The 24,095-nt window shown below is 34.0% G+C and overlaps 2 protein-coding genes across 4 annotated transcripts; one reads left to right on the plus strand and one right to left on the minus strand.

Moving 5' to 3' along the window:
- Positions 1–116: 116 nt before the first annotated feature.
- On the plus strand, positions 117–2,408 carry LOC8280400 (tetratricopeptide repeat protein 1). The gene is made up of 5 exons (XM_002533388.4): positions 117–457; positions 634–816; positions 914–1,040; positions 1,134–1,247; positions 1,982–2,408. Exons 1-5 carry the CDS (start codon positions 236–238, stop codon positions 2,095–2,097), a joined length of 762 nt encoding a protein of 253 aa, XP_002533434.2. The 5' UTR covers positions 117–235; the 3' UTR covers positions 2,098–2,408.
- A 77-nt stretch (positions 2,409–2,485) lies between these two features.
- LOC8280399 (putative clathrin assembly protein At5g35200) lies at positions 2,486–7,519 on the minus strand. 3 transcript variants are annotated; one of them, XM_048372106.1, is made up of 16 exons: positions 7,394–7,491; positions 6,363–6,519; positions 6,209–6,278; positions 5,856–5,953; positions 5,298–5,439; positions 5,079–5,179; positions 4,876–4,998; positions 4,746–4,796; positions 4,592–4,657; positions 4,436–4,501; positions 4,251–4,331; positions 4,078–4,155; positions 3,604–3,780; positions 3,428–3,503; positions 3,186–3,301; positions 2,486–3,084 (listed from the first exon to the last, which is right to left on the minus strand). In XM_048372106.1, the coding sequence occupies exons 2-16, from the start codon at positions 6,462–6,464 to the stop codon at positions 2,725–2,727; spliced, it is 1,707 nt and encodes a 568-aa protein (XP_048228063.1). In that variant the 5' UTR covers positions 6,465–6,519; positions 7,394–7,491; the 3' UTR covers positions 2,486–2,724. The 3 variants fall into 3 exon arrangements, with proteins under 3 accessions (XP_048228063.1, XP_002533433.2, XP_015583422.2); XM_002533387.4 differs by having other exon boundaries at positions 2,487–3,084; positions 4,876–4,959; positions 6,363–6,465; positions 7,394–7,519; XM_015727936.3 differs by having other exon boundaries at positions 2,487–3,084; positions 6,363–6,465; positions 7,394–7,519.
- Positions 7,520–24,095: the final 16,576 nt, after the last annotated feature.

Consider the following 24,095-nt stretch of genomic DNA (forward strand, 5'->3'; position numbering starts at 1 on the left):
TACAAGTTATTTGCGCTAGAAATTAGTTTAAGGGCAAATTTGTACCTTAGACTGAACATTAGGTGCAAAAATGCATCTTCTCCCTACAAATAAAAACCTATAGAAGAGAACAGATGATTCTGGAACTCGTATAAACAAAAAAAGTTTTATTTTATTGGTTCCAATTTAGTCCTCTGATCTTTCTAGCTATTGAACTCTGAAAAGACATAACAGCACAATCAAGCGGTGAACAAAAATGGTGGTGATAGAGGCTGAAGAAGTATCGTCATCATCGTCAAAAACGACGACGCATTCAACCAAAGAAACTGAAACTATAAAACCAGCAGCAGAAACGAATATGAACGGAAACGACTCCGATGGATTCGAAACGGCAAGCGAACGCGAAGTTAGCGACAACGAAGATCAACAAGTAAAAGAGAATCCGGACTCTAATCAAAACGACGACGAATTAAAACAGGTTTTTGTAAATGATCTATCTTTCTCTCTGTTCTGTTTGCCCTAATTTCTTTTTCAATTCTTTTTGTAATGCATTTCTTATTTATTGTCTTATATTTCAAAGCATAGAAAATGCAAGTCCGATTTTAACCTAATTGTTCATGTTAGAAAAGTATTGAGATTTTGATAATGAAACAGAAAGAGGCATTAGAAGAAGCGAATGAAGCGAAATTGGAAGGAAATAAAGTGTTTGGAGAAGGGAAATATGAGGAAGCATTGTTAAAATATGAAGTTGCCTTACAAGTAGCACCTGAGATTCCTTCTTCCGTGGAGTTACGATCCATATGCCATTCGAATCGCGGTGTATGCTTCTTGAAATTGGTATGATTTTAATGGGTTTTGTATTATGTCTCTTTTTCTTTTTGTAAAATATTTATATATGATGAAGTCATGATGAAGTATATGGGTTCTATGCTAGGGAAAATATGAGGATACAATCAAGGAATGTACTAAAGCCCTAGAGCTTAATTCTTCCTATATCAAAGCTTTGCTTAGAAGAGGAGAGGCTCATGAAAAACTTGAACACTTTGAGGAGGCTATAGCTGGTATTTGATGTGTGTTCATCTCTTGTATTGTTATATAAATGCTTTACTTTGAGCTGATTTTATTACTTCTTTTATTTTTTTGGCTACATACAGATATGAAAAAAATCTTGGAATTGGATCCTTCAAATGACCAAGCTAAGAAAGCCATCTATCTCTTGGAGCCGTTGGCTGCAATAAAGCGAGAAAAAATGAAAGAAGAGATGATTGGTAAGTTTATATGCAGATATTTTTTTCATGGAAAATAGAATTTTATATTTGTATTAGACTGTGGTCGTTGTATATGCTTGTGTTAAATATTGGAGATAAGCTGTTTAAGTTTGAAGAGGAAATTGAGAAAAAGTATAGAATATATAAACACCTATAATCTTCTCATTCAACAATGAATAGAGCAACAACTATAATCCATAGTTCTTATGTCAATTATCTGGTAAATAATCCTTCTGTGTTATACCCAACATGCTTCCTCAATGCCATTTTTGTTTTTCTGTTGATCATATTAATTATGGCTGCCTACTTATTCGACATACATTTCATGGAGTTGGTCCATCTTGTCGGATGACCTTCACTATGCTTCCCTGTCATAGGCTGTTTGATGCCATGGCTTTAGAAACTCAAGTAGTCTGATACTTCAGTTTTAGTTGCTTAAAATATTTGTTCAGTGTTCACCTTTGTTAATCATTTTAGGTTTAGCTCTTGTTCTGATTTGAGGTGAGTGTTTATTATTATGCAGTAATTTCATTGAAACCTTATTTAAATATTGCTGCAACTCATGCGGCAATGCAGCCATTCAAACATCAGGTTTGGTGCCTTGCAATGAGGTGAAATTATGGCAGAATACAGTTTGGTTCCGGTTGCATAATTCACTAATTCTCCTTCAACATCTTGTCTTTTTCTAATTTTGTGTAAAAGTCTCAACTGATCTTTCGAGTTCATTTGATCAGGGAAGCTGAAAGAACTGGGTAACAATGTTCTGGGTCGATTTGGGATGAGTGTGGACAATTTCAAAGCTGTTAAAGATCCAAATACTGGTTCTTATTCTGTTTCTTTCCAACGGTAGTCTTGTGGTATGAGACCAAACAAACAATGTGAGAAGAATGAAGGCTGTCCACTAGAATGATATAGAATCAGTGGGTGGGAAGTAACATATGGAATGCGTGCATAATTTGACAAGATTTTTGTTTCTCTTCATGATGGAGCGTATGTTGTGCAGTTTGTAAAACCTTAAATTGAAGAACTTGAACTGTAATGCTTGGATTAATAGCTTAAACAGTCTCTTTTCGGTTTTCACAAGTTTCCTTGATGCACGACTTAATGTTTTGTCATTGTAATGCCTGGCTACCGTTTAATTCCATTCATGTTCTCTGATTATTCATTGTTATTTGATAGACTCGTATATTAATAAAAACCATGGCCTACTGCTTTTTACAATTTCAACCTTCGATCCTTTAATTAAGAGTGGATCAATTGAGACTGGTAGGTCTATCTGTAACCTGACTATAGCATTCCAATGCATGTAGCGAAAGACTACCCAGTGAGGGGGTGAAACTGAAAGAATGGTCGCTCCCGCAATTAATGTAGCTGTTGCTCCTCTGCCAATTCCTTTGTTTCTGCTTTATTGTATACAACTGATAAGTGAAATTTCAGAATTGATGAATGAAATTTCAGAATCTAATTCCAGAGGCCATTAAATTAAGCTAGAGTTAGAACTTTGAGGCAAATGTAATGGCACATTTTCACCAACAAAGGAATTTGGCATATTTTCATCAACAAAAGGATTTCCAAAAGGATTACTCGAGTCAACACCAATCATGGTTTGCTGCTGTTGCTGCATCATTAGCAAAGCTTGTTCTCGACTTAAAGTTACCTTTTGAAAATTCGTTGCCAGTGGTATGTTACTGGAAGCAGGAGATGAATCCTGGTTATCATGAAAAGACTCGAAAGGATTAGATGCCATCTGTCCCGTATGGTTTGTGCCATTCTTCGTTTCCATAACCATGACATTATCATATAGACTGTCCAGTGTTAACTTATCCATTCCACCGGCCTGCACTTGAAGAAACAAACCCAATTTAGTACGACATGTTTGCAAGATGTAGAAGCATGTTTTTGAAATATAAAGCATGCTAGTACGACATGAAGACTAACCAATTTACTCGCTGCAACTGCAGCGCCATTAGAGCTTGGAGCTGTGACAAGTGCAAGCTCCCAACTTGTAGTTTGAGATGTCGAATTGATGCTAGTTTCACTACATAATGAATTATCTGCCATATATCATAGAACATGAGAATCAATGTATGTTAATATGTAAATATGCATATATGTTTTACAGAAACTTTATCAATGGATCTCTTGGAAGAAATGATAAAAGCCATTCAGAAACCAAATACCAGATGGGACTATGGCAAGTGCTAGAGGATTTTGCTCATCTAACTCTGGTTCTTCCTGGGTTAACTCATTCAAGCCCTGACAGCATTACAAGAATGACAAAGTAAGAAGTAAAGAGAATTCAAGCACAATGTATTTATTGATCATTCAGAGTTTGTCAGGTCAAACGAATCCTAACCAAAAGATCAGCAACGAAATTCCTCACTGCAGCCTCATTCTGGTTGCTGTTTGATGCGTCTGATGCTGTGTCACATTGATCAGAATTTTCCTGATCGTTGTCTTGTTTATATTCAATTAACAAAACAGCTTGTGGAGCAGGAACTTCTCTGGGAGTACCACACTCATCATCATGTATCTTAGAATGTGCGAGGATGGTAAAGTATTAGATACAAGAGTACGAGTAAAGAAAAAAAAAAAAAAAAGTAGCCCTGCATTAGAATTTCTATCCACAAACTGTCTGTGTCAACCTCTTATCCGAAGGATCCCTGGCAAGACTGCTAGTATTCAGTCGGCTTCAGAATCCAATTGCTTATTAGCTAATCTCAGGACATATAATTCATATGATTTGAACTTCGTGCAATTTTATGCAGTATGGTACAATGTGTGTGCTAAGAAATGGAAAAGACCAAACAAGAGTTCAAAAAGATCATACCTGTATCCATTCAAGTGCTAAAACATGTGGTGCCTCTGCCACGTATTCTTCCATGGAAGTTAGAAATGATGCAGGGGGCTGCACTTGTTCATGTCAGGCAAGTTAATCAGGTACACAAGCAAGCAATCCAAGGGCACAAGCAAAACACAGGACACACCAAAAGATTTTTCTACCTGTTCAATTTTGATATACTTTTGTCGCCGTCCAAAATCAAGGCTACTGCACATCTCAAAGAACTCTGACAGTTTTTCCCCCTACATTAGAGAAAAAAGAAAAGAGAATTCATGTGCTGAATGTTTATTGATATCAAAAGTCTTTGGCATCAGCAATGCCATATAGTTATTCACATACAACATACCTGACTCGCCGCCTTCTTATAAATTTCTAATGCCCTAATAGCATCATGCCGCTCCATCTCAAAGTACTATAGCACAGAGTAATTAGTCCATTTTCTATCATGGCAGATTGTAAGAACATAAACTACCAATGCAAAAGCAGAGTCAGAGCTCAGCACCTTGTCAACCATGTTGAGAATTCCATCAGTAATTGCAACATATAGCTTAACACTTTCACCTGCAACCTAAAAGAAAACTTCATAAAGATGGTAAGTTAAAACAACCCCAGAAGACAAGTGGTGGAACATAGCCCAGTTTGAGAAAGATACGTACAATTGAAAGGGCATAATGGACCAAGCCATTGTGTACAGCCAATCCCTCTGGCTGCAGAAACAGGAGATACTGAAAGTTGCTTCAAACTGTTGTAGATAAAAATGATGGAAAAGATGATTATAGTTTATACCTTGCAAGCAAGAAGGCGGAAAAGTAGTTGCTGCATGGCAGGTAACTGCTCAAGCAATTCTGGGGTGTCGAGCTCTTTTGTTTTCTGTTGAGGATTTATTTGAGGAAAAAACAAAGTCCATAACTTCATCAAAAGTTGAGAAATGCAATAAGAGGCAACCTCTAAAGTAGCATACAAACTGAGCTCGTACAAATAATACATACTGAATGGTTTTTCTGTAGATCATATTTCAACATGTGGAAACATTCAAGGCGTTCTTCAAGATATAAAGCATATGTACGAACCCAAGCAGAGCAATCCCATGCTTAATATCACAACAGGAGAAAGGAAAAAGAAAAAAAAAAAAAAAAAAACCTTTTCATGGTTAGTTCCTAACCTTGCAAACTTTAAGCACAAAAGACAAAGGAGCAGACATAAATTACCACTTGGACTTGAATCATCCCTGAAATGAGACAAGTTGAACATAATACGTGCACCCCGAGTATGATTAACTAGCTCTTCATGGAATGTATGATCAACTTCTCTTACTGCACGATGTATCACTACCAGTGTTTTTAATGCAACCTGAACATAAATCAAAAAATGACACAGGCTAAAAGTGGAAAAATTTAGTATGAAGAATTATTTGTCCCAGGAAAATAGCTGCAAATGAACTTGAAACAGTAATTATGAAACAAAATCAAAATGGAATAAAATCTCTATCCTCCTATCAGGTAGCTGAAATTTTCAGTGATAGAATTGGAACAAAATCATGCTTGATGACCAAGATGAATCCAGCACAAAGTTTAGTGTCCAAAGACCATAGTTTCAGGAAAAAACTATTCAATAGAAATTAATTGCATATAGTGAAGGTACAATTTTCAGTCAGTAAGATATTACAAACACTATCAAGAGAATCCTCCTATATAATAATGCTGGATTGAATTTGCATAATATGTCATTCTGTCCAACTAATTTCGACAAGGTGTTCAGAAGCTTACAGTCCAACTATGTGTTTTAGCAAGACGCTTGGTAAGGCCACTTATGCAGTATGTAACATCTGTACGAGTTGTTGTTGCTGAAAGTGCATTGAAGATAGCTGACAAAACGAGAACAGGTTCAACCATTAAAAAAAAGGGGAAACATTGACAGGAATTTAGCATATTAATGCTAAACTGGAATGTGAAACTAATTATGCTTCTCTTGATCAAGACATCAATAAAGGAAACTGCTAATGCTTTCATCAGCCCCAAACTTTCAGGAAATCGAAGTCAATGAAAGCTCACAAGCTAGAGCTGCAATTTTATTCTACAAAATCAAGATCGTTTGCAAGAAAGAAGAAATTTTCACTCACACGAGACATGTTTCTCCTTTGGCAATGCTTCATCGTGGTTTGTGGCCTTGATAATGGCCACATCAAGCCCCTGGAGCATATGACCTTTTAGCTTTGAGTACAGAGAAAAAGAGAGGATGACTTATGAAACTTAACTTTCCAGCTGCAAATTCACCTTGTTTTCACTATTTACTTTTACCAATCCAACTGTAGTGGAATCCTTTAAAACTCCAAGGGCTCTTCTCAACGCGTGCTGAGTGCTACCGCCAGCTGCCATTCTGTTTCAGGGAAATTATCATTCCTTTACAGTTTCAGAATTCAAATCAATAAACCTGAAACATATGTTCTTTTGTCATAGAAAAGTAAGATTGTAAACAGTTCAGAAAAGTTTCTAATTGCCAAACATATTTATGATGTAGTAGGCACATATGCTCTATTATTTCACATCCCCTGGTATACAGCACTAGCATACAAATTCTTTTGTGTAATCTGTCCTTGAAAATGTGTTTTGTGTTTCAGAACAATATTAAAGCATGTGATTGGATTAAACCAGTTCTGAATAATTATCTTCATATCCAACTTATTCCATACTGATCCAGCAAAACTAAACTAGCAAAACATCAATCCAAAACATTGAGCTTTTTTTTTTCCTCATCTTCAGGTCACAAATTATTGAGTTTGTGATGAGAAACATGTAACAGTAGACCAGTTTGGAAATGTTTTCTTGCACTTAAATTTAATTTAAATAAAATGGCCCTTGTAATTGACTCTTATAAGCTAGATACCCATAATTAGCGACTAACCATTAAATAATTAGAGAATTGACATAATAATGGCATGACAAATTAATTCATCCATTTAGAAGAACCTTGAACATTGTAGACAATAAGAAATGAAAAGAAACAAGAAAAACAATGTTCAAATCCTACACCCTAAACAAAACAAAACAGAAAAAAAAAACACCTCTTTTTGAAATTGCTGAAATATAGAACATGTAAAAGACATAAACCATGATGATCAATCCAAATAATTCTCCATTTATATTCAAACATGTAATTATACGTCCACGTCCAGAAAGACATGAAAATACATTTATTTACAGGACATGTAATGTAATCCATATATATCTCGAAGAAATATTGTAGGTGTGTATGTGTTATATGTCAATGTATTGAAAGAACAAAAAAGTGAAATGCACGTGAATACCTGATGTGGCATGTACATAAATCGCCGGCCGGCCAGAGCTGCTGCGGAGAACGGAGAAAAGGCCCAAGAATGTACGGAAAGCAACCCCTTTTGTCGCGACATTTTGGAGACCGTTTCAGGATTTTATACGCTGTTGGTTAACTGTAATACGGGCTCCGAGATAGCACAGTGTTCCTATCCACTTGGCGGTGAATTTAGCATTTGTTTTTCTAATAAGTGGATATTTCCCTTTGCTAATATTTCCAAAATATATTAAGTACTAATGCAAAAAAAAGAAAAAAAGAATATTGAGTCTATTAATCATCTTCTAAAGTTATAAGTGCATATTAAGTCCACTAATTGTTTTTTTATTATTAAAAGTCATACATATTAACTATGTTATTATATATTATATACAAAGTTATACATGTTATATATAAATAATATATATTTTATAAATTTATCGGTTCAGCTGAGCCACCAATGTCCAAACTTATGAACAGGTCTAGTATAAATGTATTTAATATAATTTCAGATTAATTACTAAATATCTTATGAGATTTAGCATATTATCCAAGTAAATCTCTTAGTTTTTGTTATTAAAGTTAAATACTCTTGAGATTCAAATTATTAAACTAATACCCTATATTACTTTTTATTGTTAATAAAAATTAATTCCATCCTTAAACATGATATTAAGTATTAAACTTGACCAAAATTGGAGAAAATTTAATTTTTTAGCAATATTTAACCTCAGAGCTACCAAAAATAATAACTAATTAATATTTATTATTTATTCTAATTTTTGTATTACAATTTATTTCTAGTTAATATGCCATTATGATTTGAATGTAACAGAAACCGTATATCTCTTTTTATTAGATTTAATAAACTGTATTTTCGGCCAATTTACATTAAAAAATTGATTCTTAGGTCATAATTTGGTTGACGAATAATTTAGTTGTAAGTATGAATGTTTTCTTTTCAAAAAGAATTAATCTCTGATAAAATTTAAATAAATGGATGGTGGACGAATTTGAATGGTAATGTGTATGATGATAAGTTTGAGGAAGGACCAATGTTACAGATAAAGGTGGAATCTTAAGGCCGAGACAACCAAGTGAGAATGCGTACCTTAGAAGAACTAAGGATTCAAATGCATTGGACGAGGTGGGAAAGCATTTGTAATGCTAATAGTGGTGGGGGATTGGATTCTGTATCTTACGGACTTTAATCTCGCTCTTCTCACAAAACAAGCTTGGAGAATGCTTCAAAACCCTGATTCTTTGTGTTCACAGGTATAAACAGCCAAATATTTTCCTAGAAAACATTTTTTGAAGGCGGACTTAGGGTATCAACCTAACTATGTTTAGCGTAGCATCTGTTTAGCTAAAGGCATGCTACAGGATGAGCTTTGTTGGAGGGTCGGGAATGGTCTATCTATTCGTCTATGGTATCCCAATGGATTAATTGGTGAAAATTCTAAGAAACCCCTTGTCGAGGGTGGGCTGCCTGATGGTGCGCGAGTAGGTGATCTTATTGATCCGGTGAGCGGCTCATGGAATAGAGAATTGATAATGTCCAATTTCTTACCATTTGAAGCTGACGCAATTCTTCGGCTTCCTCTTAGTCTGCGTCAACCTCTGGATATTCTGTTTTGGCCTCATTCAGAGGATGGCTCTTATTATGTGAAGTCTGGGTATCATCATGTTCTTTTCAATAAAAGGCTCAATGCTGATAAGTCTAGCTCGGGTCAGAATCCTTTTGGGAAAATGTGGAGCAAGGATTGGTTCCTTAATATTCCATCGAAAGTTAAACATTTCTACTGGCGTTTGCTGAACAATATCCTCCTTTGTCAAACTGCACTTTTTAACAGAGGAGTTAATGTTGATCTAAATTGTCATGTGTGCCTGAATAGTGAAGAATCACTCATTCATCTTTTTAAAGAGTCTCATTGGGCGAGAGGGATTTGGTTGGTGTCTGAGCTAGGCTTGTGTATTTATCGAATCGTTGCCCACTTAATGTCGGAACTATTCATTTGGATCTTTGAGAATGGGGGAAGGAGGCACTAGAGATTGTTGTAGTCATTATGTGGTGGATGTGGTATGAAAGGAATCAATTGGTTCATGATACGAATCTGAATAATATTGTGTGCTTCCTTGATAGGAAATTCCTGCCCAGGAGGCTTGGTTCATCCTTACTTATACACTGCACCCATAAATGATTGACACATATTATTAGTTTTAAATGATGAATAATATGCCAATCATCCAATATCAAAGTGTAAAAAACTAGTAAATACGTAATATTCTCTTATTAATTGCAGTGTATATCCTAAACTTAGTTAAGAATCTCCTTCTTGATAAAGTAAATAGGATGCTCAAGGATTTTTTGAATTGTAAAAAGGGTGGAAGAGCGTGTATCTCTGTTGAAGCACCAAGAACAGACCACAGCAGCATTACTCAGCAGTCATAAACCAGCAGTAGGGACCAACAGTGCCTCAGATGTCTAAATCATCACAGGCCTAGGCTAGGGAAAAGGAGCGACACCTCTCCCCTAAGGGAAAGGGCTACTTCTACTCTTCCCTAGCTTAGGAAGTTAACGTTAGAATATCATCAATAGGACCGTTGCAAACAGAAAATTGTATATAACAGAAAGCTAATCATCCTTGTAATCTCAGAATTGTATACACTTAACAAAATCATCATTGATCACCAATTTTCCACATGGTATCAGAGCAGGATTAATCCTGTCATCATCTACCCAGCAAAATCAAAAATTTCCCTTTCTTCATCATGTCTCACAATGATCTCACTAAGCTCACAAACATTGTTCTAAAGGGAAGTCAGAATTATTTTGAATGGTCAAGAGCCGTCTACATTGGCCTCAGTGGCCGAAAAAAGCTAGGGTTCATAACAGGAACCCTAAGCAGGCCAGAATCAAAGAATCTGAATCAGCCAACAAAGGAAGAACTCGAGGCCATCGAAGAATGGCAGGTCACTGACCACTTGGTCATGTCCTTACTAACACACACAATGGAGCCTCAGATTGCCAGATTGTGTATGCTTCTGGCATCATCACAGGTAGTATGGAGCAAAGTTAAAAGTTTATACGGCCAGGAACAAAATTACGCCCACATATTTAATCTAAAACAAGAATTAGCTCATCTCAATCAAGGAACCAGATCCTGCACTAGCTATGCAACTGAGGTGCTGACTCGGTGGGAGGAACTTCAAAGTTACCTCCCACCCACAGTCGACCCCAAAGAATCACGCAAGAGGGAAGAACAGGACCTGGTCTATACGTACCTAGGCGGCCTCGACTCCACCTACGAAGCCCTCCGATCCCAAATCCTTCCGTCCAATAGTCTCCCTCGGCTTGACGCCGTCATTGCTCTCGTCCAACAAGAAGAAACAAGACAGGTCACTATGGGAATGAAACAAAACCAAGAAACAGAAGCGAAGGCCTTCGCTTCGCAATCGCGCGACATAGCTCGAGGGAGGGGGACACCTACCAGCGTCGAGCGGTGTGACCACTGCAAAAAGCAGGGTCACACCCACGAACGTTGCTGGCATCTCCACCCTCGCTTCAGGCCGACGCACAACAAGGGCGAGAGGGGGAGAAATGGCAGCAGGCGTGACAAGAAAGAGAGAAGAGGAGAGCCTCTTCGGTTTGGCGGCGTGGGGGTAAACACATCGAGCCCTAGACATATCGATGTGTTTACCAGGTCGGATCTTGCGAGCGGGTCGGACTTCTTTAGTTCAACCCGACCCGGTGCCACACCTTATAACCGACCCAATAGCCCAGACCAGCCTAGCAACGGCCCATGGGCTCACTCGGCCTCATTCAGTCACAACAGCCCATGGACCAATCCGGCCCAAACCAGTAGCAGCAAATGGGTCAACCCGGATCCGGCCCGACCTGAAGTCAGCCAAATTGACAACTCCCAAATTTCATAAATTATCACTCAGCTTCAATCCCTTTTGAAGTCTCAGAATTTTCAAAGGTCAGGTTTGGTATCTCAACAACCCACAGGTTCTCTAAATAAAACCTCTACTTGGATTATTGATTCTGGTGCAACATATCACATGACTTGGGATTCAACAAAATTACACAATTTTGTTCCTATCAATTCCCAACATGTGATCGTTGCCAATGGAGATCGAGCAGAAATCTCTGGTTTTGGCTCATCTAACTTGTTTAATAAAATAATACCTAATATTCTTCTATTGCCTGCTTTTAAATCTAATTTACTTTCCGTTGGTAAAATAACCAGGACTTTAAATTGTAATGTTATTTTCTCACCATCTACTGTGATTTTTCAAGATCGAATCACCGGGAAGACGATTGGTGAGGGATATCTCCAAAATGACCTATACTACCTCACCACCCCTAGCCAGTGTCTAACCACAACCAGTCCCTCCAACTACGGCTTGTTGATGCATAGGTGGCTTGGGCATCCGTCCGACAGAATTTTAAACCAACTTTTTTGTCTTAAAACAGATTCAAGTTGTTGTGATGTCTGCAAATTTTTAAAGCATACAATATTACCTTTTCCTTTATCGACCACTAAATCAGAAAAATTATTTAAATTAATCCATTTTGATGTTTGGGGACCTGCTCCCGTCACCTCATACAATCACTTCCGCTATTTTGTTACTTTTATCGACGATTACTCCCGAGTCACTTGGGTTTATTTACTAAAAGGGAAAAATGATGTTTTCTCCTGCTTTCTCAACTTTTTTCACTTTATTCAAAACCAGTACAACACCACAATTAAAACCTTCTGCTCAGATAATGGTACTGAATATGTCAATAAAAACTTTTCAGAATTCTTCTCTCAAAAAGGAATTTTGCATCAAACCACCTGCATTTATACCCCTGAACAAAATGGGGTTTCAAAAAGAAAAAATCGTCATCTTCTTGAGGTTACTCGCACTCTTCTTTTTTAAAATAATGTTCCTCACATTTTTTGGTCGGATGCTCTCCTCACCGCAGCCTATCTCATCAACCGGCTCCCCAGTCCCGTTCTCCAAAATCTCAGCCCTCTAGAACTTCTCAAACAAAGGAAAATTGAATTAAATCATCTTCGAGTATTTGGTTGCACAGCCTTTGTCCACATCAGACGTCAACATAAACTAGCCAAAAGTTGTGCTCGAACTATCCTCCTTGGGTACTCCTCTGAAAAAAAGGGGTACAAATATTATGATCCCACCACCTATAAATCCTATATTTCCCGAGATGTCATATTCGATGAATCTACCCCTTACTTTCCTCATGACACTACGTCTCCCACAGAATTTTTTCCTTTTAACTCTTCCTTTTTTGACAGCACTCTTCAGGATCCTCTCTCTGGACAAGAGCAACCTCCCGTGCCTACCTCTAGCTCCCACCCTTCAGGGGGAGAGTCTTCCCCTCCTGCAGCAATTTCCTCAGGGGGAGATCATGAGCATGAATCATCTACAGAAGAAATTGCTCTGCGAATATCTGCTAGACCAACCAGACCTCCTACTCGGTTAAAGGACTATGTGTCCAACTCGGTATCGTACCCTATTCATCGCTTTATTAATTATAACTTTGTATCATCTTCATATAGGACTTATTTAAATACTCTCACATCACACACTGAGCCTACCTCTTTCTATGATGCCAACACCGATCCTAATTGGTGTAAGGCTATGAAAGAAGAGCTTCAAGCTCTGAAGAAAAATAAAACATGGGACCTTGTTACTCTGCCACCAAATAAAAAATCGGTCGGCTGTAAATGGGTGTATAAGGTCAAGTACAAGCATGATGGTACCATTGAAAGGTACAAAGCCAAACTGGCAGCAAAAGGCTTCACCCAAACATATGGTGTGGATTACAAGGAGACCTTTGCTCCGGTGGCTAAAATGAGCACAGTTCGTATTCTGTTATCTGTTGCTACTAACTCAGGGTGGAGCCTATCTCAAATGGATGTCAAGAATGCATTTCTTCAAGGATCTCTAGTAGAAGAAGTGTACATGAACCTTCCACCAGGTCACAAATCAACCTCTGATCTTTCCCTGGTATGTAAGTTAAGAAAGGCAATCTACGGATTGAAACAGTCTCCAAGAGCATGGTATGCCAAGCTTAGTCAGTTTCTCTTAAAAATTAATTTCAGCAAGTGTATATCTGATTCTTCTATGTTCGTTAAGCACACTCACACTTACACAATAATTATTCTAGTACATGTGGATGATATTATTATAACAGGAAACAATAATGAAGAAATTGAGAAAGTAAAACAAAATCTAAAGGAGGAATTTGACATTAAGGACCTTGGTCAGCTAACTTACTTTCTTGGGATAGAAATAGCCAAATCTCATAAAGGGCTATTCCTATCTCAAAGAAAGTATGTCCTTGATCTCCTAAAAAAAACAGGAAAGATGGGAGCCAAGCCCATAGATACCCCAATGGAAATAAAAACCCGGCTCAATCTAGAGGACGACGACCCCTTAAGTGACATAGGTCACTACCAACGCCTGGTAGGAAAATTAATCTACCTGACTGTTACCAGACCTGATATTAGCTATGCTGTTAGCATGATTAGCCAATTCATGCATGCTCCTCGTACCCCTCACTTAGATGCAGTTGATAGGATCTTAAGATACCTCAAAGGTTCTCCAGGTCAAGGTATTTGGATGAAAAATAATAATAATACTAACACTGTTATAGGTTTTTCCGATGCAGATTGGGCAGGTAGCTGTGACAGAAAGTCAACCTCTGGGTTCTGCATATTTGTAGGGGGAAATTTGGTTACTTGGAAAAGCAAAAAATAATCAGTAACAGCAAGATCCAGTGCCGAGGCTGAGTACAGAGCTATGGCATCAACAGCCAGTGAGCTTGTTTGGATTAAGCATGTGCTTACTGACATGGGAATAAAGTGCAAAGATCCGATGGAGATGCACTGTGACAACCAAGCAGCAAGGCACATAGCATCAAATCCAGTCTTCCACGAAAGGACTAAACATATTGAAGTTGACTGTCACTTCATAAGGGAAAAAGTTCAGTCGGGAGAAATTGTAACTCCATTTGTCAGAAGCCACGAACAACTAGCAGACATCTTCACAAAGGCCCTCGACAAAGCAAGTCACCAAAGACTTCTGAGCAAGATGGGTACTATGAATCTATTCGAACCCATCTTGAGGGGGAGTGTTGAAGCACCAAGAACATACCACAACAGCATTACTCAGCAGTCATAAACCAGCAGTAGGGACCAACAGTCTTTGACTGTTGGTCATTGCCTCAGATGTCTAAATCATCACAGGCCTAGGCTAGGGAAAAGGAGCAACACCTCTCCCCTAAGGGAAAGGGCTACTTCTACTCTTCCCTAGCTTGGGAAGTTAACGTTAGAATATCATCAATAGGACCGTTGCAAACAGAAAATTGTATATAACAGAAAGCTAATCATCCTTGTAATATCAGAATTGTATACACCTAACAAAATCACCATTGATCACCAATTTTCCACAATCTCCCAACAACAATCAAGCTCGAAGCCCCCTAATTTTAATCAAGTTAAAATTGACATTGATGCTGCGATTGGGGAGGGGTCTAAAACCACCGGTTTGGGGGTTGTGATTGGAGACTCCATAGATCAGGTGATGTTAGCTGCAGGGAAACGTATTCAGGAATGTTGGGATGTGGAAATTGCAGGTCTAAGGCTGCATTGTTTGGTCTCTGTGGCTCGCGATGTTAGAGTCTGATTCATTGAATATGATCAATGCAATAAACGCTGTTGGGGTTGGTTGTGCTTTGCATGGTTTGGAGCATGAAGATTTACGTTACCAAGCTAAATTTTTGTATGGAGGATATTATATAAAATATCTTTTTCTAAACATAATATCATTTATACTTACAGTTTTTTCTTTCAAATATATATATATGAATCACTTTTTCTTTTACGGTCTACTGTATCACCGAGCTCAACTCTCTTTTTTCTTTTAACTATTCTTGATTGTCATCTTCTTCCTCTTCCATTATTAATCACCACTCTTATTTTTCTTCTCTCTCTCTCTCGTGATATGCTGACGATAGCGAGAGATTTGGTTGCGAATTATGCAAGAACTGATGAGGAGACAAATTGTAGAGATTTCTCTATTCCTATTTCAAGATCTGCATATAAGCATAACAAAGGGCTTGGTTTGGGTCTTGGGATTGTTGGTCCTGCCTCTTTTTATGCATGCTTGGTGGCTTTTGGCTATTTCTATATCAAGAAATGGCAGACAATCAATTTCAGTTGATACTTCAATTTTTTGTACTTTTTCTTTCTTTTTCGGCACACTCCTTATCAAAAGACAGGAGCGAGAATGATGCCTGAATTCTGAATTCGCTGGCCGCCTGCACCACCCATTCAGCAATTGCATCTGTATACAGGCTTGCACAATTATTTGTCAATTTCGAGTAACCAATTGTGCTTTACGCAGAGCACTAAAGAAAGATCATGTCTTTGAACCGTGTTTTTCTAAGAAAATGTTCATAATGCCGTGTTTTTCTTTTTCATTTATTGGGAGACAGGCAGAGATAATTGTACTGCTATTTACAAGTACACAATCAGGGTTTATTCTTCAGAATCTGCACTTTGAGTGCATGCATGGTGAAGTTACAGCAAAATGCACCTGATAGTTAAGTAATTGATTTTTTCAATTTTTCAATGCAGACTAAGTTCTGCAGAAGCTGAAAAACTGTTTTAGACTCTCGTCATCCATCTCGGATTTGTTTAAAGATACCAAAAATGGGTACCAGTGTACAGTCAGTTTTCACTGGTGAAGACTGTCTACATCGGCTGTACTAAATATATATGTACCATATACCAAAATCTTTAACATTGACTATATTTTTATATCATATCAAGTAATTTATATCTTGTATATATCAGTTTTTATCCCAAAGAAATATAAAAAGAAAAAAATAATTCAAAAAGTCTTAAACTAACAACATAAAAAAAAAATCCAAAAAAAAAAGGATGAATTTTATTAACTGATTAAATTTGAGTTTTGACCAACTCATTAATTTTTATTTTCATATAGAAAAACATGTCTTAATATTTGGCAGGTTCTGCATATGCCAGACTGGACCATAATTTGAACACTTATGTGTATATTTTGACATTGTTATTTATTTATTTTTCCAATATCGTATAATATGGTCCCTAAGATGCATTGAAAAACAAATCATATTGGCCAAATACATAAAATCATTCCTAAATTTTACTCAAATAATTTCTCGCAGCCATAGACTTTCACTTTAATATGTCACATTCTTTTATTTTTATTTTTTATTAGTTATACTGTTGTATTTAGTTGAGCATCTCAAGGTTACATTCTTTGACGCCTCAAGATTTATTTTTATTTTATTTTTTTACATTGTCTTTTTATGATACAAAAATTGTTCGTGAATTATATTATATTATATTATATTTTATATATATACAACAAAATAATAAGGAAATTTGATAATTGTTCATTTTATGTACAAAAGAAATTATTATAAATTTTAGTTATATATCAAATATATATTAAATAAATATTAAAAATATAAAATAAATATTAAGAAATAATTTAATATCTCAGTTTTAGATAATAGTATTATACTAAATATATATTAAATATATACTAAATAAATATTGAAATATATAAGTGATACAAAAAATTTGAAATAGATGCTGAAAGATAATTTCAAATAATATTTATGTGCCACATATAGGGCTGAGCACGGATCGGTCCAATTCGGTTATTTATAAATTATCAGTACCATACCAAACTTTGGTTCTTTTAAAGTTGAAGGTACCAGTACCATGCCAAACATAAAAAGATCTGTACTGTATTGTACTAATTTTTACGGTTAAATATAGTTCGATTCGGTGCTATTTTCGGTTCTAAAAAATTTTAAAAATACAAATTTAATCTCATCTTTAATCAAATATATTTAGAGAAAATATGATTACCAAAGTAGCATGAAAATCTGAATTATAATTGTAATCACATTCTTGAACAATATGTGTTGCAATTCAGTCACTTGTAAATATAATAATTCATTCAATATTCAAATATAAACTATTAAAATATATGTTACTGCTAGCATAAAAATATTTTGCAGATGGCAATCCTTAAAATAAAATATTTTTCGCAGTTGCAGCCAACAATCTACCCAGCAAAAATAAAAATAAAGAAGTAAAAAAGAAAAGAAAAATACCCGAGACTAAGCAATGGTGATACAGTTATGGGAAGAGAGAGCGCTAAAGAGGAAAACGTCTACGCGAGCCAATTCTTGCTTCTGCCTTTCTACGAGCCAATTATGTGTGGCGCTAAAGAGGAAGACATCTAGGCGAGCCAATTTCTTCCTTCTTCCTTTTGATTTTCTATTCAGAAATTTACCTTAGGAATTTTGTCTTTCTAAATTGAAAATTGAGAGGTGTGGCAGTGTGTTCTAAATAGGAAGACATCTATGCGAGCCAATTTTTTCTTTCTTCCTTTTGATTTTCTGTCCAGAGAATTGACTTAGGGATTTTATCTTTCTGAATTGCAAAATGGGAGGTGCGGCGGTGTGTTCTAAAGAGGAAGACGGTGTGTTCAAATTGTTAGGTATAGGCTTGTAGTATGTGGTAAGAAAATGTATTAGAGTTAAGTTAGTAGATAGTAAATTATAAATTTAGTATTAGAGTAATGTATATTAGTATCAGTATACTATATGATATACTAATATGTAACTTATATTTTTTTATAGAGTATAAAGTACATTATAATATTGTAGTTACATTTAATATGTAGTATTCTTTTCTTATTTTGATAATAATTGCTTGAATTATATAAAATGATAAATATAAAATAATTTTCTTATAGAGTATAAAGTATTTTATAATATTATAGTTATTTTAATTATTTATATAATATAAATAATTATTAATAAATATATATAAAAAATTCGGTTCTACGGTTTGGTCTGGATCAGTACAAGACGGATCGGTTCTGTTACGGTTTTTACTAAAGAACCAGTACTATACCGTAATAGTAAAAAAATTCGGATCAGTTCAATTCGGTTATAAAAAATTTCGATTATTTCAATTTTGGTATTTTTCGGTACGGTTATTCGGTTCGGGCAAGAATCACCGAGATCCATGCTCAGCCCTAACCACATATCTTAAAATAATATGATATAAAACTTTCTAACTAATTGTATATATATAAATATAAAGATGTATATTATATATTAAATGTATACTTAAAAGACATACAAAAAAAAAATGAAAATAATAGCCCAAGTGGTACCAAAATTTTAGCCTATGTTTGTAATTGATACCAATGCTTTAAATTTTTTTCTTTTTAATTGTCGTTATAGGCGACGGTACTCATTGGGAATCCGTTCAATATTTTATGATGCGAAGGGCAGAGCTCCACATCAGCATTTCACTCACCATCCACGTCACATTTGATTTTTTGATAAATTGCCCGTTGGTACCAAAACTTTGCTACTTCTATTCAAATGTGACCAATTCTTTAATTTATTACTTTTTAGTAACATATCCATTATTCTTATTTCAATCTATGGTAGCTAATGGAGACTCGTATAAAGGCGAATCTCATGCGAGTTAAGAACTCGCCCATACTTGATAATCCACCTAGACCACTAATATACTCAATAGGCAAACCACCATTCCATACACCCACAAAGTACTACTCCTGAAAAACTAGAACCAACGTTCCTCCTAATCTTTAGGACCATATTAAACATGAAAATAACTAACATTTCTCTTATAAACACCCACCTAAAATATTAATGAAAGACTAATGCTAATACAATCCTCCAACACTATTTCTTAAACCCTTGAAATGAAACTCTTGAAATGAATTATATTGTTATTACCTTACACTTTTGGTGATATTGGTAGTATCCATTGGGATTTCAGTATTTTTTGTTGACGTGGCAGCCAGAAGTTTATCCAAGCATGACATTAATTAACACATCAATAAAAAATATCGGTCTCAATAGGTACTATTAATTGAAACATAAATAATAAATATGTACTAAAAATAAACAAATTAAAGAACTGGTACTACTTGGATATAAGGGAAAAGATTCGGTACTAATGAGACAATTTACCCAAAGTCAAGTACGACGTGAATAGTGAGTGAAATATTAATGTGGAGCTCCGCCCTCCACGTCATCAAAAATTGAATGAATTTCCAATGGGTACCATCGTTGTAACAAAAATTAAAATTTTAGTATTAATTAAAAAAATTAAAATATTGGTACCAATTAAAAACATAAATTATAATTTTAGTACCAACGAAGCTATTTACCTCATAAAAAATATAAAATAAATATAAAAGATAATTTCAAATAATATTTATATATCAAATATCTTAAAATAATATGATAATAAACTTTCAAACTAATTATAAGTAATATATGTATATATATATATAATATTAAATTTATATCAAAATATATAAAAAAATATAAAGTAGATACTAAAAGATAAATTTAAATATCAGTTTCAAATACTGATTATACACCAAATGTATAATAAATAGATACAAAAATACGTAAAATATGTAAATATGAGTTTCCATTTTATGATTATTTAATATTTTTTGTTTTAGTTAGTAGATAATATATTATAAAATTCAACATTTCTATTTTAGAAAAATATCACTAAATTTTTAGCTATAATTAAAAAAAATTATATCTTTGATAATAATGATATTTATCTCTATTTTACTTTTGTTTTACTTGTTATATTAGAATTTCTTATTGGCTAAATAAGGCAAACTTATCATATGAAAAGATGTCTCATATTAATAAATAACTACAATAAATAACTAGTGTATTGCACGGTCATTATTATTATTTTGATTATAAAATCATATTTATAGATAAAATTTAATAAAGATTTTATTTTTAATATTATTAATAATATTTTAAAATAACAGTAAATTAAATATTTTAAATATTCTTTTTAAATATTTTAAAATTCTAATATTGTAATAATATAATTATATTAAAAATATTAATTAATTAATTTTAATATTGTAAATTAATATTATCAACATAATTAATATTACTATTTTATATTACAAATTATCATATAATTAAAAATAATAATTTATCAGTTAATATGATATTAAAATTAAAATTTAAAATGTTATTTCTTAGAATTAGAATCATTATCAAATTAAGATTAATTCATTACTTAATATAATATTAAAATATAACTAATATGTTAACTTAGAATCATTATCTAATTAGAAAACTAATTTATTAGTTAATAAAATATTAATATATTATTAATATATTATTTTTAGAATATTTAATTAGGAATTTAACTTATTAATCAATAAATTAATAAAAAAATATAAAATTACACATAAGCTTAAATTATATATATAGAAAAAGTAAGTACACATATCAAAACAAAAATCTTTACGTATCAAAATGTAAGTATATATATCAAAAACAATTAAATTTCATCTCTATCCCTTTTTTTCTACCAAATTTATATGAATATTTGATTCATGCTATCACCCTACGGTCCAACATTGCAACTTAATTTTGTGATATCAAAGCTGTCACGACTCAATATGTGGGTCCGTAATCGGCACTAGGGAATTGATAGGCTTAAGGCCACCGAATTCCGTAGTAAGCCTTACAGACCAATAATTCAGATAGAAAGCTAATAAAATATCATTAATTATGACTGATATGCCACAAATAATTCTAACTGGTCTTTATAACATCCTACGTCCATCATGGACCATAATAATCACAACAAATTTAAAAGTACACTACTGCGGAAGGTCTAGAGTATAAAATAGCTTAAAATATAAAAGTATAGATTTTTTACAAAAAAAGCCCGATGAAGAAGAAGTCGAACTGTCACAATGCAGGACGGTGAAGAACTCTAACTGTCACCTGAAAAATAAAACTGAGACTGTTAGTCTCGGGAGTGAGTTAAAATCAAATAATCTTGTGACTATTGCACTTTTCTCAAAAAATAATAATTATTACATCAATATAACATGCCATGTACATCAATTATGAGTCATACTATAATCATACCATAATCTTAAAAATAAAATACATTTTAACATTTGTGGGACGAGTGGCTCAGTAGAACCCTAACCTCAATTACTAGTAGCCTTTAGGCTCTCTTAATTCCAACAGATCTGACGCCCAGAGAGCGAAGCTCGACTAGGGTCCTTACATCCAGCCTGAATACTTGATTCCTAACTAAGCCGGCACCCAGAGAGCATTGCTCGACCAGGGGCCTTTCTTCGGTAGTCAACTTTCATAGCCCAAAGAGTTATACTCGACCAGGGCAAAAATCCATAATAATCTTGTTACCTGTCTTTAATCATTACCGTTGGGCACGCGGTCCTTATGTAACGTATCAGGTGGCAATGTACTATTAAAGCCTCATCCCAATATCACAATCAACACATATATAATAATCATAATCTAACATAATCATTCAACATATACCGAAATAAAGATTTAGAAATTCAGAGAAAGCAAACATACAATTTGTGTATAGAAATAATAATAATGATTATATTAATATAACATTAAGTATTAAAATAACGATATAATATAATTAATAATAATATTAAAATTATTCTCAGTCATTAATAATTAAATGAAACTATTTATATTGCGATACTAATAATCATATTAAACATAATTTCTAAAGTATCATATTAGATTTAGACTTGACAATAGTGCAAAGATTATAGGACTTTAACTCACAGTTTTGACGCGCTCCGCAGTCCGCTCCTATGCCTCGGGTGGAGCTGGCGAGAAGGATTGATTATCTATTCACAAAAATATTTAATTAATAGACATTCTTAAATTTTTTTCTAGGCCTAGGCCCTTAGATTAGACTGCCTAAAATTAATTTAGACTCGAGAAATCTGTCGAAAATTCGGCAGAACTTCTCCTAAATTACGGACATTTACCCCCCGTAAAAAGGGTCCAGAACCTGCCAAAGACACAACAAATATACTACAATTAAATAACAAGATTCGGGCCACAAGAACTGCATTATTTTTTCCGACTCCGCAACACATCACAACAAAATTAATTAAATTCAATAAATTTTTAAATTATCCATCACATGAAATTAATAGCCACAATATTTTTCTAAAATTACAACATAATTTTTAGAGTCTAAATAAAATTATACCGAGTCAAAATTGTAATATTTCGTGCGTCCGAAAAACACCGGAGTCCGGAAGCCGGTCCTGCCAACAGTGTCGGAATTCGAATCTGGAAGCGCTACACGAAGCTCGAGTTGTGGGGCTCCGGAAGTACAAGAATTCCGACCAGAAAGTGGCTGGAAGGCGCCGAATCGAGGCCGAAAAGATGTTGCACCGGTGACGCTTCTTGAGGCTGTTGGCGGAGATTTTTGCGGCAAGGGAGGTCGTTCCTGGGGTTTTTGGGAGTGGGGAGTCCGTTTCCGGTATCGGATCGCCGAAAACATTGCCGGCAAGAGGCCAACTCGACGATGGTAGCCTCCTCACCCTTAACTATTAAAATCTCAATTTTGAATATTATAGAAAACTTTAATTTTTTTGTCATAAAAGAAAAAGAATACTAGGAGAAATACTAAATTAATAAATATTTAATTTATTCCAACATCTTATACTTACTAAAATAGTTTCAAAGTCAATCTAGCCGAAAATAAAAGCTAATAAATTTATTGTTCTTTCTCTTAAAATGTCATCCATAAGTCCACGCATATTTTAAAAATATAAATTCATATAGTTTATGGGCTTCAAAAACTAAATGTTTTCTTTTTTTCATATGACTTACATGATTTTGAAGAATCTTATTTGCAATGCATGAATTTTGTTTAAGGTAAGTTTTTCACATGTTATGCACGCACCTTGTTATAATTTTAAATTCATAAATAAAATTATTAAAATTTAGAAACATTTAATTAAAATTTAATGGTATACTATAACTTACTTTTGAATACTTATTCTTCAAAAGTAATTATGTTCGGTATAATAAATGGAAAATTAGATAATATTTTGATTCCTTTGGTTTTTACTTAAAAATTATTAATTATAACTTAACTGAATGAAATGTACATAAATACTTAGCTTTTAATATATTTATTTATTTAAAGAAAAATAGTTTACTTAATCCTAAAAATATATTTATTTAAATATTTAAATATTTATTTTATCATTTATTGAATGAATATTTTTTATGTATTATTTATATATAAAACCTTTATAGTTAAATTGTTAAAAAGAACAAACAATTAAAGGCTCAAACCAATCAACCGAATCAACCTGAACTAAATTTTTCAATTTAGGTCGGTTCAGCTATCCATATTAGTTCAATCAATTCAGTGAACAAAATCAAAGGGTTAATTGTTTAATTTTTAGTCAAAATCAAGGAATTGGTTAGTCAAAATTTAACTCAAACTGATTGTTGCTCGCCTCTACTTTAAAAGATAAAGTGACAGTTGTTTTAAGAATATGAAGGATGGAACATTCATCTTCTTCAGGAGTAATCATGGTTCAATTGACCAACCGTTGGTCATTTTAAGAGATTATTTTAATTAATTTATATAAATTTAATTAACTTATTAATTAATAAATTATTAAAATGCGTATATTATCCAACATTACTACTGAGAATTTAATATGATTTTTTAAATAAATATTTCCGTTTCTGTCTTTTATATTTTTAT

Source organism: Ricinus communis, chromosome 3 (genome assembly GCF_019578655.1).
Source record: "Ricinus communis isolate WT05 ecotype wild-type chromosome 3, ASM1957865v1, whole genome shotgun sequence".
Classification (NCBI taxonomy): Eukaryota; Viridiplantae; Streptophyta; class Magnoliopsida; order Malpighiales; family Euphorbiaceae; genus Ricinus; species Ricinus communis.

Excerpts from the sequence above, each read along its gene's own strand:
- LOC8280400 (XM_002533388.4), top strand. The coding sequence starts at position 236 with ATGGTGGTGATAGAGGCTGAAGAAGTATCGTCATCATCGTCAAAAACG. Across the intron at positions 458-633 it reads ACGACGACGAATTAAAACAG|AAAGAGGCATTAGAAGAAGC; the intron begins GTTTTTGTAAAT and ends ATAATGAAACAG. Across the intron at positions 1,041-1,133 it reads CTTTGAGGAGGCTATAGCTG|ATATGAAAAAAATCTTGGAA; the intron begins GTATTTGATGTG and ends GGCTACATACAG.
- LOC8280399 (XM_048372106.1), bottom strand. The coding sequence starts at position 6,464 with ATGGCAGCTGGCGGTAGCACTCAGCACGCGTTGAGAAGAGCCCTTGGA. Across the intron at positions 6,279-6,362 it reads AAGTAAATAGTGAAAACAAG|GGGCTTGATGTGGCCATTAT; the intron begins GTGAATTTGCAG and ends CATATGCTCCAG. Across the intron at positions 4,658-4,745 it reads TCCATTATGCCCTTTCAATT|GTTGCAGGTGAAAGTGTTAA; the intron begins GTACGTATCTTT and ends GTTTTCTTTTAG.